This window comes from Astyanax mexicanus, chromosome 17 (assembly GCF_023375975.1).
Source record: "Astyanax mexicanus isolate ESR-SI-001 chromosome 17, AstMex3_surface, whole genome shotgun sequence".
Lineage (NCBI taxonomy): Eukaryota > Metazoa > Chordata > Actinopteri > Characiformes > Acestrorhamphidae > Astyanax > Astyanax mexicanus.
The window spans coordinates 4,704,043-4,719,537 of NC_064424.1; the positions used below are offsets into that span (position 1 = coordinate 4,704,043).

Genomic DNA, 15,495 nt, shown 5'->3' on the forward strand with positions numbered 1-15,495 from the left:
ACCCCATGATGGATGGAGGCCAATGAAAGAAATTATGCATAAGTAATAGTGAAGTGGACTATGGGCATTGGATTTGATGAGAATAGAAACATCTGCTCTCATTTTTCAAAGCCAGATTTAGTGGGCAGATTGTTTTGAATCAGTGTAAAAATGTTTAGGTGGCCAGCTGAGGTTGTTAAATTAGTTTTTGGAGGGGTATACAATTGCTTTAAGTTCTTTTTATTAATAATATTATATTTAGTATATTTTTTAAATGGTTGGATTGGATTCTAGACATTAGATCTGATCACACAACAGCATTGTGTTGCATCATTTGGAAAGAACCCATCCCCCTACCACACACACACAAACAGAAAAGGATGAAGCAAATGTTGGAATGCACTTTTATTAACAAAAATAGAAAACATTTTGGTTCATTTTACATTTTTTAATTTACTACATGATTTCTTATGTGTTCCTTCATAGTCTGGATGACTTCAGTATTAATTTTTACAATGTAGGAAAAAAATAAATGAATAAAAACATTGAATAAGAAGATGTGTCCAAACTTTTGACTGGTACTGTACGTGTAGACAGGGCATTAAGAACCCACTTAGCTAGGACCTGTACTGTAATAGATCATTAAGGGCAAGGTGTAAGAAAAATAAATAAAAAAGCACACAAAATATGATAAGAAAGATGTACTAAGTTTGCAACCCAACTTGTTGCGAACTCATGAATCCCATAACCTTAGTGAATAAACTTAGAGCCCTGGGGCCCTATCGTACACCCTGTGTAAGGTGCATCCCAATGCTCATTGCTATCTTACACCCTGTCAACAGTTGATTTTTTTATGCCTTTCACCCACACTGTTAAAATAGCATCAGAGTTTAGGAACAAATGTACACTGATGGGTGTAGTGGTCTAGAAGTGAGGAAAACACAGGTGCGCCACTGATTGATTAAAACCCTGACAACATTAAAAAATAGTCAGCCGGTCAATCCTGTCTTAGCCATGCAGCAATCAGCTTGTGCACAACTTATTGCACACACAAATAAAGGTGCTGCAGCACAAATATAGCTCTTACATCAACAATAAACAGAATAAAGAATAAAATACCATTGCTGTTCACGTGAATGAGCTGCTGGTGTACCTTCTCAGTCAGTTTCCTCGGCTGAGATGCGCAAAAACACCTCACTGTTAAGATACGAACACACCACAGTCACAGCACACCTGGCTCTTAAAGGGAATGACAACTGTCACGCCTCACCTTACCAAAGACACACCAACACTATAGAACAGGGACGTTCAAAAAAAGCTTAAGAAAGCTTAAGAAAGGACACATAGTTTTGAGGTGTGGCGTAAGTTCCTGTAGGCTCTAAGACTGTCTCGTTTAGGGTCTTTCACCACCCCTGTGATGATAGGAGGATGCTCAGTTCCACTGTTCCTCTGGATCCTGTGCAACACAATGCGATACATACCTGTAAACGGGCTGCGACTGTTCTTGCACTGGTTGTTGAGGATGTGTTCCTCGGTGACCCCCAGCTCCTGCAGGGCGGCTCGAACATCTTCCTCTTCCTGCATCATCCTCCCCGTTCCAGCCTCCAGCAGGTACACAGGGTTGAGCTGCTGCAGGGGCCTGGCCGTACGGAAGAGCTCCACGGGTAAGAGCCACTCACAGCCCAGCATCTGGTCCAGGGCATAGCGTTCAGAAGGATCGGGCTTCAGGATGCCCCGGATCAGGCGTTGGCACGGGGCAGACACCCACATGGGCAGGGCGTAGACACCTTCTATGACGCTGCGCCGCAGCTTAGGAACAGTGTCGGCGCGGAAGGGCATGGTGCCAGTCACCATAAAGAACAGGAGGACCCCCATCGCCCACACGTCCACAGGTGGCCCCAGGTAGGACTCGTCTTTGAAGAGTTCTGGAGCTGCGTACGGAGGCGAGCCACAGAAGGTGTCCAACATCTGGTTGCGATTGTTGATCCTCGTACTGAAGCCGAAGTCAGCCACCTTCACACACCCGCTGCAGGAGTAGAGGACGTTCTCTGCCTTCATATCTCGATGGATGATGCTGTTGTCATGCTGAAATACACAAAAAATTAATGATTAATTGATTGACTATGAGATATGTTCCACAAGCAACAGGTCACATATCAATAAATAATTTCTATCCTCTTCATATACAGGAAACATTGTCAATTTCGCATTTAATTGGCTCTATATACAGCTCTGGAAAAAAGTAAGAAACCACTTAATGATGATATTTTTTCTTAATTTTACCAAATTGAAAACCTCTAGAATATAATCAAGAGAAAGATGGATGATCACAAGCCATCAAACCACCAAACTGAACTGCTTAAAATTTTGCACAAGGAGTAAAGCAGCATAAAATTATCCAAAAGCAGTGTGTAAGACTGGTGGAGGAGAACATTATGCCAAGATGCATGAAAACTGTGATTAAAAAACAGGGTTATTCCACCAAATATTGATTTCTGAACTCTTAAAACTTTTTGAATATGAACTTGTTTTCTTTGCATTATTTGAGGTCTGAAAGTTCTGCATCTTTTTTGTTATTTCAGCCATTTCTCATTTTCTGACAATGTTTTATTTGGAGTTTGGGAGAAATATTGCCTGCAGTTTATAGAATAAAACAACAATGTTCATTTTACTCAAACATAAACCTATAAATAGCAAAATCAGAGAAACTGATTTAGAATGATCAAATGGTCTAACCCATGAAATGTTTAATTTATAATGAATGAAGAAACAAATGTATAGAAAAACACTTCAATTGCCAGTCTCCTCTTATCATCAAAGAAACTAGTGATTTATTAGCATGTAATTATAAGTAATTATACTCTAACCAATTGCTTGTGCTTGTAGCATCTTAACACTGAACATCAAAGGCAGCACTGTCTATTTGTATGGCTTAATTTTGACACCTTATTATAGGGTCATTTGCTTCAGAACCACTAAAAGGACAAAAGTAAGGGGATACAGTTTAAAATAATGTAATTCAACAGTTCCATGGTATCAGGAATGTAAAATTAAGCTAAATAAAACAATAATTAACACAAATAAATAAAGATGTAATGGAGAGTTCTACAACTGAGTTTTCTCAGTCAGCTTTATGAGGTAGAGTCACCTGAAATTCAGGCTTAATGTGTTTGAGAGCATCAGTTAAAGTAAAGTAGTGAAGAGGTAGAGTTACAGGTATACAGTGAATAGTGAATATTTGAGTAATGTTCGAATCCAGATTAGGAGAAGCAACAACAACTCAACTAAATAAAGAATTTAAAAATACTTTAAATGAAGGTCGGTCAATCCGAAAAATTTTAAGAACTTTAAAAGTATCCTCAAGTTCAATTGCAAAGACCATCAAAAACATTATAATGATGAAACTGGCTCTCATTAGGACCGACCCAGGAAAGGAAGGGCAAGAGTTCATCAGAGTTACCAGCCTCAGAAATCGCAAGTTAATAGTTCCCCAGATAAGAGCATCTAAAAGCTTCTTCACAGAGTATTTTGGTTTGTTTAACACTTTTAAGTTACTACATGATTCATTATGTGTTCCTTCATAGTCTGGATCACTTTCCTATTCATTTACTATGTAGAGAAAACAGAGAACAACATTGAATAAGAAGGTGTGTTCAAACTATTTATGCTATTTATGCTACTTGTGATATTTCAGTGCAATAGAATAATAAATGAACTGACCATGTACTTCACAGCAGACAGTATCTGTGCGAACACAATCTTGCTCTCTGGATCAGTAAGTTTTCCCTCAGATGTGAGCCTGCTGTGGAGGTCTCCTCCTCCAGCATACTCCAGAACCAGGTACAGTCGACAGGGTGTCTCCACCACCTCGTACAGACGCAGCACGTTTGGATGATACAGGCTCTCCATGTTGGAAATCTCTCTGGACAGCATCCTCTGCGTCTGCAGGTCCAGCCTCATCTTTTCCATGACTTTGATGGCAACCTTGTCTACAGAGAATGTGCAATGCAAAGTGGAGAAACAATGAGGTCAGTAGACATTAATCCTGTTATCCTCTTATCCTGACCTCCAGCAGTGAAGTTCTTCACAGAATCCTTGCAAGAAACACGTGTTGTCTGTTAAATTAATTTTGTACCATATTTTTTGCACTATAAGGCACATCAGATTTTAAGGCTCTACTTACTTTTAAAGTCAAACGAGCACTGGATGTTAATTTACACAGATCTCCTGAAAACTGTTGTTTTGGGTGAGTAAAGCGCTTCCGTTTATCTACAGTAAGCTTAGATTTCCAGATTTCCGCTAAGGTTAGCTAGACAACCCTACACTGAGGAACTCTGAGTTTTCCGTTAAGCTAGAGAAACATTAGCTAGCGGTTTATCCCACATAGCTTGTTTTAACACGGTAAATGCGTAGGCTCCACTCAGATTTACTCACCTCTGAACGGCGAAAGAGCTAACTAGCACTCAGTGTGTTTAGCAGGTAATGCTAATGCTGCTCCAGCAGTGCTAGTCTGGGTTAGGAGCAGGCTACAGGCTGACACTCACTTCTCAATGGCAAAAGAGCCACTTAGCATTGATAAATCAATCAAAGCCGTTAGAGCACAAATATTGGCCATAGCCAGTACAACCATTTGGAATGTCCTGAAGAAGAAAGTCATCACTGGTGTACTAAGTAACAGATGTTGAACAGGTAGACCTAGAAAAACCACAGCAGTTGATGACAGAAAATGTTGCGTGCTGTAAAGAAAGATCTCTAAGGACTATAATGTTATATTAAAATGTCAATGTTGATAATATAATTTGGGATGCACTAGGCTGTTCCCTGTTTTAGCTGCATATATACCCCATTGTAAATTAATGTATTTTAGTAAAATATGAATATATTAAAGAAGCTTAGTTGGACTGGAGTTGGCGGGATGTGTGCAGGTGTGAGGGAGTCAGAATACTTCTCTACATCCAATCACAATCAGATTCACTCTATCTGGATGAAGAGATTTATCTGGCTAGGGGTTTTATTGAACAATGAGAAGCCGGAATGAAAACGAGCTGAAATGAAACAGGAGAAACGAGGCTATTTTTAAACTGTAAGGAGTAGAAAGTTCAGATAATTGAGTGAAAATGTAAAAAGTAGAAGTAAAATTCGTCTGATAAAATTAACAATTACTCCAGTAAAGTATAGATAACCAACATTTCTACTTAAGTATTTGTACTTTGTTACTTGATACCTCTGTATCCTACCTTTAGTGAGGGCATGGAAGGCCAACTTGACTTTTGAGAAGTTCCCACATCCGATCTCCCCCCGGACTTTGTAGAAACCCACCCTTCTTCCCACAATGAGGTCTTTGATGGTTTTCTCATCGTGGCACATATCCCGTGTCAGTTTCTCCAGGGGTGTGAGGCGTTTAGGTGGATCCTCTTCCTCCTCTTTCTCTGGCCCACAGTCAGAGCTCTCCGTCAAGCTGTACAAGCTGTGCCGTGGCATCCGTGGAGAGGCGCCTGCAGGCATTGTGTTGGCTTTTAGGGCTAAAATTGAAGATTGGGGATTGTTATTGAGGACCAGGAAAGATTAGACTAATATAAATTAGAAAATACAACTGAAGAAATGGCTTTAACCCCTTATAGCATGGCAACAAACCATCTTTTCTATAATATACATTATTTTTTATGTATTTTCTGTATGCTGCACTGTATGTTGCAGTGCTGTTAGCCAATTAGAGGTGATATGTTTGCATGCTATCCTTGCATCCTATCGTTCCTTCCCTTTCGCTTCTCCACTGGACTAAAGCAGGGTTATACTAGATCACTGGAGCACTTTTTTCACAAAAAACAGCTCACATAGCATTCATTCCTACTAGAGACCACAAGTAGACATTTTAAAATGAATAAAAAACGATGTAATGACCCCTTTAATGAAAACATAACACCAGTAACACCAATAAATCAATAATTCCTGGTATTTGCTTATTATTTAGGAGTATTTTATCCATTACAGTAGCAAAGATCACTAAGATAAGTTTGCAAAACATCAGTATTTGCTACTTTGTAACAGAATCATCACACAAAAAATGAATTTATGAATTTGAAGTTGATGCATCTTCAGTGTTCTCACCTGTTACGCATCGGCGGTAAGGTCCAGTCCTAGCAGGCTCTGCCAAACAACGTCTTCCATGTTGTCCTTTCTTTCATTCTGTTGGCATGTAAGGCGTCCCTCACTGAATTACTGAGTAGATCCTACACATGCGTCCATCCCACACAGTTCCCTCCCTCTGTATCGAAGGAGGGATTATGCTGGTGTCATGTATCTTAATCTCACAGCTTTATTTAGGCGTACCTTAATCCTCCCCAACCAATCCCCAACCAGAGTGAGGTGTCTGAATCAGAAAAGACAAGAAATTAGGTGAAATAAGAGGAAAAACCCATGATATGCGTCACTGATTACATTTTGTACCATTTTTAATAAGGCTCCTTAATAAAGAGCTAATAAATAGTCTATAAAGGAGTTTCTTAATGGTCATTAATTAGCTTCTAACTACTAGCCAAATAAAAACCACTAAATAAACAGGCAACAGTGGCCTGCCATAGGTCAAATAGTGCTTCCATCAGTCAGCATTATCATATACTATGCCTTCACACACATGAGAATTAGTGACATCCCATTTTAATATTGTTTCATATGATGTCGGCCCATCCTTTACAGCTCTAACAGCTTTGAGGCTTCTGGGAAGGCTTTCCACAAGGTTTAGGAGCGTGTTTATGGGAAATATTGAACTCTATTCTTCCAAAAGAGCATTTGTGAGTTCAAACAATGATGTTGGATGAGAATGTTGGCCTGGTCCACATTCTCCACTCTAATTCATCCCAAAGCTGTTCTGTCATATCAGGTTGAGGTCAGGAATCTGTGCAGGAATCTGTCAGGAATCTGTCAGGAATCTGTCAAGTTCTTCCATGAAACTTGCTTATTCACATCTTTATGGATCTTGCTTTGTACACTGGTCCACAGTCATGGTCCCAAACTGTCCAAAGTTGGAAGCATGAAATTGTTCAAAATCTCTTGGTTTTGCTAAAGCATTAAGAGTTCCTTTCACTGGAACCAGGGGTCGATCTCAACTTCTGAATAACAAGACACCATAATCATAATGATCCCCCTCCACCAAACTTTACAGTTGTCACAAAGTAGTCAGATAAGTACTGTTCTCCTGGCAAATGCCACAACCATACTTGTCCAGCGGATTGTCAGATGGAGAAGCTTGATTTCTTACTGCAAAGCACATGTTTCTACTGCTCTGGACTCCAGTGGCGGCATGCTTTACACCACTATGTCCGACACTTTGTATTGTTTTTGGTTGGAGCTGCTTGTCCATGGAAACCCATTCCACAAAGCTCTATACTCTACTGTTCTTGAGCTAATCTGAAGCTACATGAAGTTTGGAGGTTTGTAGTGAGGTATGACTCTGCAGAAGGTTGGTTCCTCTGTGCACTCTGCTCCTCAGCATTGCTGTCTCTTCCAGTCGCTTCCACTGTGTTATAATATCACTGACAGTTGGCTGTGGAATATTTAAAAGTGAATAGAGAAATTTCACGACTGGACTTGTTGCTGTACAGGTGCTGCATCCGATCACTGTACCACACTGCTGGAGTTCACTGAGCTCCTGAGAGCCTGAGATGCATTCTTTCAGAAGCAGAAGTTTGTAGAAGCAGTGCCAGCCTGCCTAGCTGCTGCTTTTATACACCTGTAGATATGGAAGAGATTGGAACACCTGAATTCTGAATGATTTGCATGGTTGGGCAAAAGTAAATACTTTTGCCAATATAGTGTTTCTGTTAATAACTTTATTTATTTAATTGCCCAGATTATTTATTTATCCAGTAATCTAAATGTGGTGTATGGTAACATGTTAAATTGCTAAACTGACTTTTTATATTATTCTATTACATATGTTAATGCTGACTGATGGAAAATGCAAACAAAGATACACATCCAGAAAAATCTGAAGTTTAACAGTGTAAATGAATGTGGAACCACAGTTTCTCTTACCCTTGATAAACTATTTATAAAGCATTAAATGCATTTATGAAAAAGTCAGTTATTTTGAATTGGCACTTTACATTTTAAAGGCTATATATTGTCATATTGCCTGTTAACAACACAATGCCTTTTGAATTAGCCAGTCAGTCCTGTGGACTCTGAAGACACTTGTGTCCTTAATGGGATTGATCTCTGAACGTGTGTACTCCAGGTGCGGGGAAAGATCAGACATTATGCAACAGCTAAACAAGATTATGGCAGTCCCTCTTTGACACAGAAAATAAATCAGCAGATAATGTGATTATACTTACAGGTAGCTTCATAATCTCTGGAGAGAGGCATGTGGGATGCACATTCCAGCACGTTTAGGGCACGTGGGCATGATATCCAAATGATATGAGCATAATTCTTCAAACTTAACTTGAGTGTGAACATGTGTTAAGGTTTTTTAATGTTTTTAAGGTTTTTGTTCAGAAATGTGTATTACATTAAAATTGTAAAATTATTTTTTTTTTTTAACAGAAAGTCAAGGCAAGACAAGGAAACCCCTTGATTTGTAGCTGGAATCCCTGAAACTAATACCTAATACCATTCACCACATAGTTGTTGTTGTGTGTGTCCGTGTGTGTGGAGGCGTTGATAAATGCCAAGGTGTTTCTAATGATGAGATTACAGGCTTTCAGTGGCTGTTTATTTGCGATGAACTCAAGCTCCACAGTCCTTCAGTGCTCTCCACTGACCTCTGTGCATACACAGCAAATCACATTTTGTAATGTGTAAGAGAAACCAGAAAACAGAAATGTTTTACTACAAGATAAACTGTATATAAGTTTATATATTAATTCAATAAAATATATTGTATCATACACTACCGGTCAAATGTTTTAGAATACCCCTATTTGTTTTCCTTTATTTTTGCCATTTAAGCTCTTCAGGTCTAGTCAATAACCAAAAATGGTAAAAAAAAAAAAAAAAAAAAAATCCATTATACAAAAAAATTGTATATTGTAAAGAAATATATATAAAAAAAAAAGATATGAAAAAATCATACTGTTATAAAAAAAAAACGGTGCTGATTTTTAGAAACAATGGGAATAAACTGAGATTTGGAAATAGATTTTGAAAGCGTTACTGCACTCTATACTGCAGCAATTACTCATTTTTACTCACAGCACATTCACATTTTCATCGTAATAACCAGAAAAAGACACAGAAGCACAGAAGTCTAAGCGGTGAGTACTGTTTCCTACACCTTCAAAAGACTTTTACAAAGTGGAGAAACTGCAACAGGAAGACATTTGGCTGACCCACATGGAAACAGCTTTAGCCTTTAGCTTAGCTTTACACAGGTGAAGTGCAGTAATACAAATTGTTGCTAACATGCTAAGATAAAGTACTGCTACTGGACTACTAAACAACAGGGGTGTTCTAAAACTTTTGACCTGTAGTGTATACGTACAACATATCAATATATCAATGGAACAAGCAAGGAAACAGGAAAACCAATTAAATCTTCCTCCTCTTTAGACGTGACTCAGACAGACTGTGCAGATTCTGCTGCTCCAGCTCTTTCACTCTCTGACGCAGAGCCTCGATTTCCTTGTTCTTCTCCTCCTGCAGAAACTGCAGCTTCTGAAGACCAACAGAAAGACAGACAGTCGCACAATCACTTATATAAAAATAAGCGAAACAGCAACTCATTCACATATTCATTCAAATAATTATATAGAAGATGATGCATAGATTAATTGACTAGCTTACTAGATATGTTGACTTGTGGAAAAGAGAAAAAAGTAACGAGGATTAGAGATGGGACAAAATATTGATATTGCGATATATTGTATTGATTTTGCTTGCGTTACATACGCCGGATTATAAGGTCACATTTTGTAATGCATTATTTTGTAAGGTCTCCTGAAAATTTGGGTGAGTAAAACCCTTTCATTTATCTACAGTAAGCTTTGATTTTCAGATTGTCACTGGGGCTAGCCAAACAGCGCTACACTGAGGAACCCTGAGTGTAGCAGAGGCTACATGCCAATAATAGTCACCTCTGAACGGCAAAAGAGCTAGTGCTTAGCGCGCTTAGCAGCTAATGCTAACACTGCTCCAGTCTTGAGTGTCAGTGCTGAAGAACTAAACTGAAACTCCTGTATAACTCTGTACTTCATCGGAGTGGCTTTACTGATCCTTAACACCTGACTGGTAATATTCATACATAAAGTGCACTGGATTATAAGGTGCACTGATTGTTTTTGGGAAAATTAAAGGGTTTTAAGTGCACCTTGTAGTGCGAAAAATACGTTAAGCGATATGTGCCATCAAATATGGATAATTTTATTGAAACATAGGTGCTCTAAACTCCTCTAAAACGTGCCATCCAATGTGACTTACTAAAGTTACTGCTTCATTACTCCACATGGTGGTGCTATAATCAAATGAATAGGGTTAATAAACCTGCGGTGAAAAATATTGGTAGTTAAATTTTGTGAAACACCAATAGTTCCTGATATTTGCATATTTAGGATATTGCATATTATATCCTCTTCAATAACACAGATGCTGTGACAAGTATCTCTATTCATTACTCTGTAGATGGAAGTATATACACTAGTGTTTAAAATACTTCTGTAGAAATTGAAATATCAACTCAAGCTTTTTACTCTTTAAAAGTGTAAAAGTACTGGTTTTAAAACTACTTAAAGTATAAAAGTAAAATAAATGTAAGAGAAAAACAATCCCATTAAGGACAAAAGCTTAGATAAAGTGCAACTCACCCTTTTAAAGATGTTCTGAGGGAGGATCCCAGAGCCTTGTGGCTGCTGCTGGTTGGTGGCCAATGCACGTTGAGCCTTGGCAAGCTTAGCACTGAACTGTAAAGAATAATAATCAGCACTAAGAAGGAATTACAACATTTGTTTCAGTTTGTAAAGCAAGTTTAGGTCTCTATTGCTTGCTTAAGTTTAATTAGGGTGTGGTGATTGGGAAATTAAGTGTGTTCAGGTAAATTTCTGGCATATTGCTATCTTGGCAATGGAAAACACAGGTGCTCCACTAACTAAATACAACCTAGACAGACATGGACAGTCAGACATTCACTGCTATCTTGGCAAATGGACACATATCAGTGCACAAACCTATAGCGTGTGCCAGTTGGCAGCTATGCAACATTGTACAAAATGTGTGAACAAGCAGGTCAGTTTTCTCTTCTGAGAAACATTGGACACGTTCAGGGAGCTATTAACTATTAAAATAGCAATCTGCCAAAGTCAGAGCACCCCTGGCTCTTAAACAGAATGGCAAGTGACACACTGATTGGTTTATTTCACATTACAGCCAAATTTCACCCATGATTAATTAGGATAAAAAGTACATGCCTTTTGCGCATTTTAGATGCACAAGGCATACTTTTCACGTCATTATGAGAGCAAAGACACAATGACCTGCCCTAAACCAAGCTGCACAGTGCATGGCTTACCTATAGATTATAGAGAAAATAGGGCTCTCAATGACAAATTAGAGTTAGAGTCAAGCGTTAAAAATTAGTTTTTAAATTAAGGGTTAGTAAATTATTTAGAACGTACCTCCATTTGCAGCTTAATGATCTCACTTTTCCCTTCTTTTTCCTGGTCCTTCATATTTCTTCTCATCTCTTCCAGGGCACTTTCCTTTCTTTCCAGAGCTTCTTTCAGTTCAACATCTTTAGACTCCACTTTCAAAGAAAAGTGACATTTTAAAAAAAACATCTACCTACCTACAAGTATATTGTAATTATACTATTTTTGTTGAGAATATGTGAAATTCATTTCCTGTTTGCACTCACATCTCCTCTGTGTCTCATTAGCACAGTCATCCATCATCTTTTGGTGTTTCTCCTGCAGAGCTTTCATCTCTGCCTCCAGCCGCTGAACACAAGCTTTCCTTTCCTACACGTGAAATGAGACAAATCTTTTAAAAATCATATAAACTTTTAACTCAAAACATTTTTCCTGATGCAAATTTAATATGTAAATATATGAGACTGTCATATATGAAATATACAATGTACAGCTCTGGAGAAAATAAAGGCCACTTCAGTAGCTAAATCAGTTTCTCTGATTTTGCTATTTATATGTATATGTTTGAGTAAAATGAACCTCAAAAACATACCTCAAATAATGCAAAGAAAAAGTTCATATTCATAACGGATTAACAGTTCAGAAATCAATATTTGCTGGTTTTTAATCACAGTTTTCATGCATCTTGGCATGTTGACCTCCACCAGTCTTACACACTGCTTTTGGATAACTTTATGCCACTCCTGGTGCAAAAATTCAAGCAGTTCAGTTTGGTTTGATGGCTTGTGATCATCCATCTTCCTCTTGATTATATTCCAGAGGTTTTTAATTTGGTAAAATCAAAGAAACTCATCATTTATAAGTGGTCTCTTATTTTTATTCCACCAAATACTGATTTCTGAACTCGTAAACCGTTATGAATATGAACTTGTTTTCTTTGCATTTTTTGAGCTCTGAAAGCTCTGCATTTTTTTTTTTGTTATTTCAGCTATTCCTCATTTTTCTGCATATAAATGCTCTTAATGACAATACTGTTATTTGGAATTTGGGTGAAATGTTGTCCGTAGTTTATAGAAAAAAACAACCATGTTAATTTTACTCAAACATAAACCTATAAACAGCAAAATCAGAGAAACTGATTGAGAAACTGAAGTGGTCTCTTATATTTCTCCAGAGCTGTATCACTTCATATATAATATATAAGAAAAAACACTAAACACAATATGTCATATTGAATTTCTTTGTGGGTTATAATATTTCAACTTACCTGCACTTGGGCTTCAATTTGTTTCTTCATATCAACCACAGCACTTTTCAGATTGTCATTTTCAACTAGTTAAAGAGAATAAAACACACACATAACTTTGCTACTAACACATACTGGATAAACACATACATACACATACATGCACTTTGCTGAAAAAGAATAGCAATAAATCTCACCTCGAAGATCACACTGCTGCTGTAGGTTCTGCTGGAGGCTTTGAATGGACCCCATCAGGCCGTCTCTTTCTACCCATAAAAAATACTGATGTTATTTTAAGTAAGTATGGGAATAATTAATGTTAAATTATATATATCACTATAGCAGGGTGCCTAGTCTTATCTGTACAGGATTAAAGAGGCAGCTCTCTGTAGATAAGACTTGGCACTCCAGCATTATAGGCATCACTTAAACACTAGAGGGGGACAAAGACCATGAGCTTTAGTAAGATTTATTCCACAGCTTATTCCACATTTATTCCTGCAGCAATTTATACCTTTTCTGTAATCCTTTTAGACCCGAATTATTTTTCGGTGATTAAATTAAATATAAGAATACTGTTGTTTTGTCTGTAATGAACTCAAATACAAGATTCTGTATTTTTGTTAATTAAATATAAAGTAAATAACATAAAAATCATATTATATATACTGACAGTAATCTGACAAAGACTTTAAAGCATTAACTCAAAGGTCATGTTTTTAATTAAATGAAGTTGAATTTTGGTATTCCTAATAAAGAACAACATTTACTTTTTGGTTGCACATCAAACATTTTATTATTAAAGCTACTTTTTCTATTGTCTTTTGGATTTGTGGGCAGAGAAAACACTGGTAAAGCTATAGTTAACAGCAGAGTTACACAGAGTTTTGTGAAATATCAAAAGTCCAACAATGAAAAGGATGTTTTATTTGATTTGTCTATTGTTTGTATTCTAGCCAGCAAACCCACATAGCAAATAAATGACATTAACAATAAAAAACTGTATATATTTAAGAAGAATCTATTAGAAAAAGCTGAAATTAAATAAGGAGAAATTTTATGCATCAGGAAAGCATACTTAGTAACTGGTAACTGCTATATTTGAGCTACTAAACTGTTGTTCTCACCTTCAGTTAAATGCTTTTCCTTGTTTTGGGAAAACTTTAAAAGCCTGTTGATTTCATCCAATTTTATTTCAAAGATGTTATTTTTCCCCTTTAACTCCGTTATTTTCTAGTAAACACAAATAAACAATTCTTAATGCTAACACCAAATCCCTCTCAAAAGCTCCTAATTAGCTTTATAGTAGAGCTGAACGATAAAATAATAATCAGCATTAAAATAGAAATTATAACTGGTGAGCCCTATTACTGACCACTTGAAATTGGATCATCTTAGCTAACCTTATCTGTTTTTGGGGTGTGGGAGGCAATGCCTAAATACATGAAACACAACCAGTTTAGCTAAAATTCAAGCTCAATATTAATCTAATTAGCTAGCTAAATAAGTATTTTGTGGTGTATTAAATGTGTGCTCATCTCTTGAATAATAGACAAGGCTATTAGCTTTATTAGCTAGCTAGCTAACTGACTAGCTTACCAGCTAACAAACTAGCTAACTAACAAGTCAATTGGCTATCTAGCTAACTAGCTAATTGGCTAGCTAACTAACTAGCTAATTTGCTAACTAACTGACTTGCTAACTTCCTAGTTGATTGACTCGCTAACTATCTAAAAAGCTAGCTAGCTATCTTGTTAACCTGCTGGTGTCTGTTAATATAAATACTGTAACTAATTTACTTTATAGGTGATATATTTGCTCCAGAAGATTAGCTGACTAGCGTATGATTTTGCTAGGGTTAGTTAATGATAGCCGGTTACACAGACTGTGGTATTTATTTTAGCTTTATTAGCTAGATAGCTAACCGACTAGCTAACCAGCTAACTACCTGACTGGCTAACTAACTAGCTAAGAAACAAGATAACTGACTAGCTAACTAAATAGCTAAATAGCTAGCTAACTGACTAACCAACTAACGAACTGGCTAATTTGCTAGCTAACTGAGTAGCTAAATACATTGCTAATTTGCTAGTTAACTAAGCAGCTAACTATGTAGCTAACTGACTAGCTTACTGGCTAGCTATCTTACTGTAATAAATACTATAACTAATTTACTTTATTGGTGATATACTTTCTCCAGAAGACTAGCTAACTGACTGGCATATTATTTTGCTAGAGTTTATGATAGCTGGCTACACAGTCTACTGTAATAATTTTAGCTTTACTGTAATAATTCTAGCTAACTAACTATTAATTGGCTAATTCGCTTGCTCACGGACTAGCTAATTTGCTAGCTAAGTTACCACCTAACTGAATAGCTAACTAACTAGCTAACTGACTAGCTAGCTGGTATCTGTTAATATAAATACTGTAATTTAGTTTATAGGTGATATACTTGCTCCAGAAGACTAAAATCCTGAACAAGTTTATCCAGATTTACAGAGGTTTTCTTCATTTTTTGACTGTTTTCTCAGCTTGTCTGAGTTAGGTTAGCTAAAATCACTGGATTAGCTCTCCACCAGGTTTGGAGACACTGACTGTGATGAGTTCAGAATTCAGAAAAAGATTAGCATACTGTCAAACATAGTGGTGGTAGTCTTACAGTCTGGGAGTGCTTTATGACATGGA

General features: G+C 37.2%; 2 protein-coding genes across 3 annotated transcripts; both read right to left on the minus strand.

Moving 5' to 3' along the window:
* Positions 1-384: 384 nt before the first annotated feature.
* nim1kb (NIM1 serine/threonine protein kinase) lies at positions 385-6,457 on the minus strand. The gene is made up of 4 exons (XM_007256763.4): positions 6,088-6,457; positions 5,217-5,501; positions 3,700-3,968; positions 385-2,064 (listed from the first exon to the last, which is right to left on the minus strand). Exons 2-4 carry the CDS (start codon positions 5,482-5,484, stop codon positions 1,309-1,311), a joined length of 1,293 nt encoding a protein of 430 aa, XP_007256825.3. The 5' UTR covers positions 5,485-5,501; positions 6,088-6,457; the 3' UTR covers positions 385-1,308.
* A 2,234-nt stretch (positions 6,458-8,691) lies between these two features.
* Positions 8,692-15,426, minus strand: LOC103028488 (coiled-coil domain-containing protein 152). 2 transcript variants are annotated; one of them, XM_015607721.3, is made up of 8 exons: positions 15,263-15,426; positions 13,935-14,040; positions 13,005-13,073; positions 12,829-12,893; positions 11,828-11,930; positions 11,589-11,716; positions 10,782-10,877; positions 8,692-9,636 (listed from the first exon to the last, which is right to left on the minus strand). In XM_015607721.3, the coding sequence occupies exons 1-8, from the start codon at positions 15,320-15,322 to the stop codon at positions 9,511-9,513; spliced, it is 753 nt and encodes a 250-aa protein (XP_015463207.3). In that variant the 5' UTR covers positions 15,323-15,426; the 3' UTR covers positions 8,692-9,510. The 2 variants fall into 2 exon arrangements, with proteins under 2 accessions (XP_015463207.3, XP_022531648.2); XM_022675927.2 differs by lacking the exon at positions 15,263-15,426 and adding an exon at positions 14,183-14,796.
* Positions 15,427-15,495: the final 69 nt, after the last annotated feature.

Bases quoted from the DNA above. Each gene is read 5' to 3' on its own strand.
- nim1kb (XM_007256763.4), bottom strand. From the start codon at position 5,484: ATGCCTGCAGGCGCCTCTCCACGGATGCCACGGCACAGCTTGTACAGC. The intron at 3,969-5,216 runs GTAGGATACAGA...CATTCTCTGTAG, and splicing joins CTTCCATGCCCTCACTAAAG to ACAAGGTTGCCATCAAAGTC. The intron at 2,065-3,699 runs GTCAGTTCATTT...TGTGTATTTCAG, and splicing joins TGTCTGCTGTGAAGTACATG to CATGACAACAGCATCATCCA.
- LOC103028488 (XM_015607721.3), bottom strand. From the start codon at position 15,322: ATGAAGAAAACCTCTGTAAATCTGGATAAACTTGTTCAGGATTTTAGT. The intron at 11,717-11,827 runs GTGAGTGCAAAC...TTTCTTTGAAAG, and splicing joins TAATGAGACACAGAGGAGAT to TGGAGTCTAAAGATGTTGAA. The intron at 10,878-11,588 runs GTACGTTCTAAA...TATTCTTTACAG, and splicing joins TCATTAAGCTGCAAATGGAG to TTCAGTGCTAAGCTTGCCAA.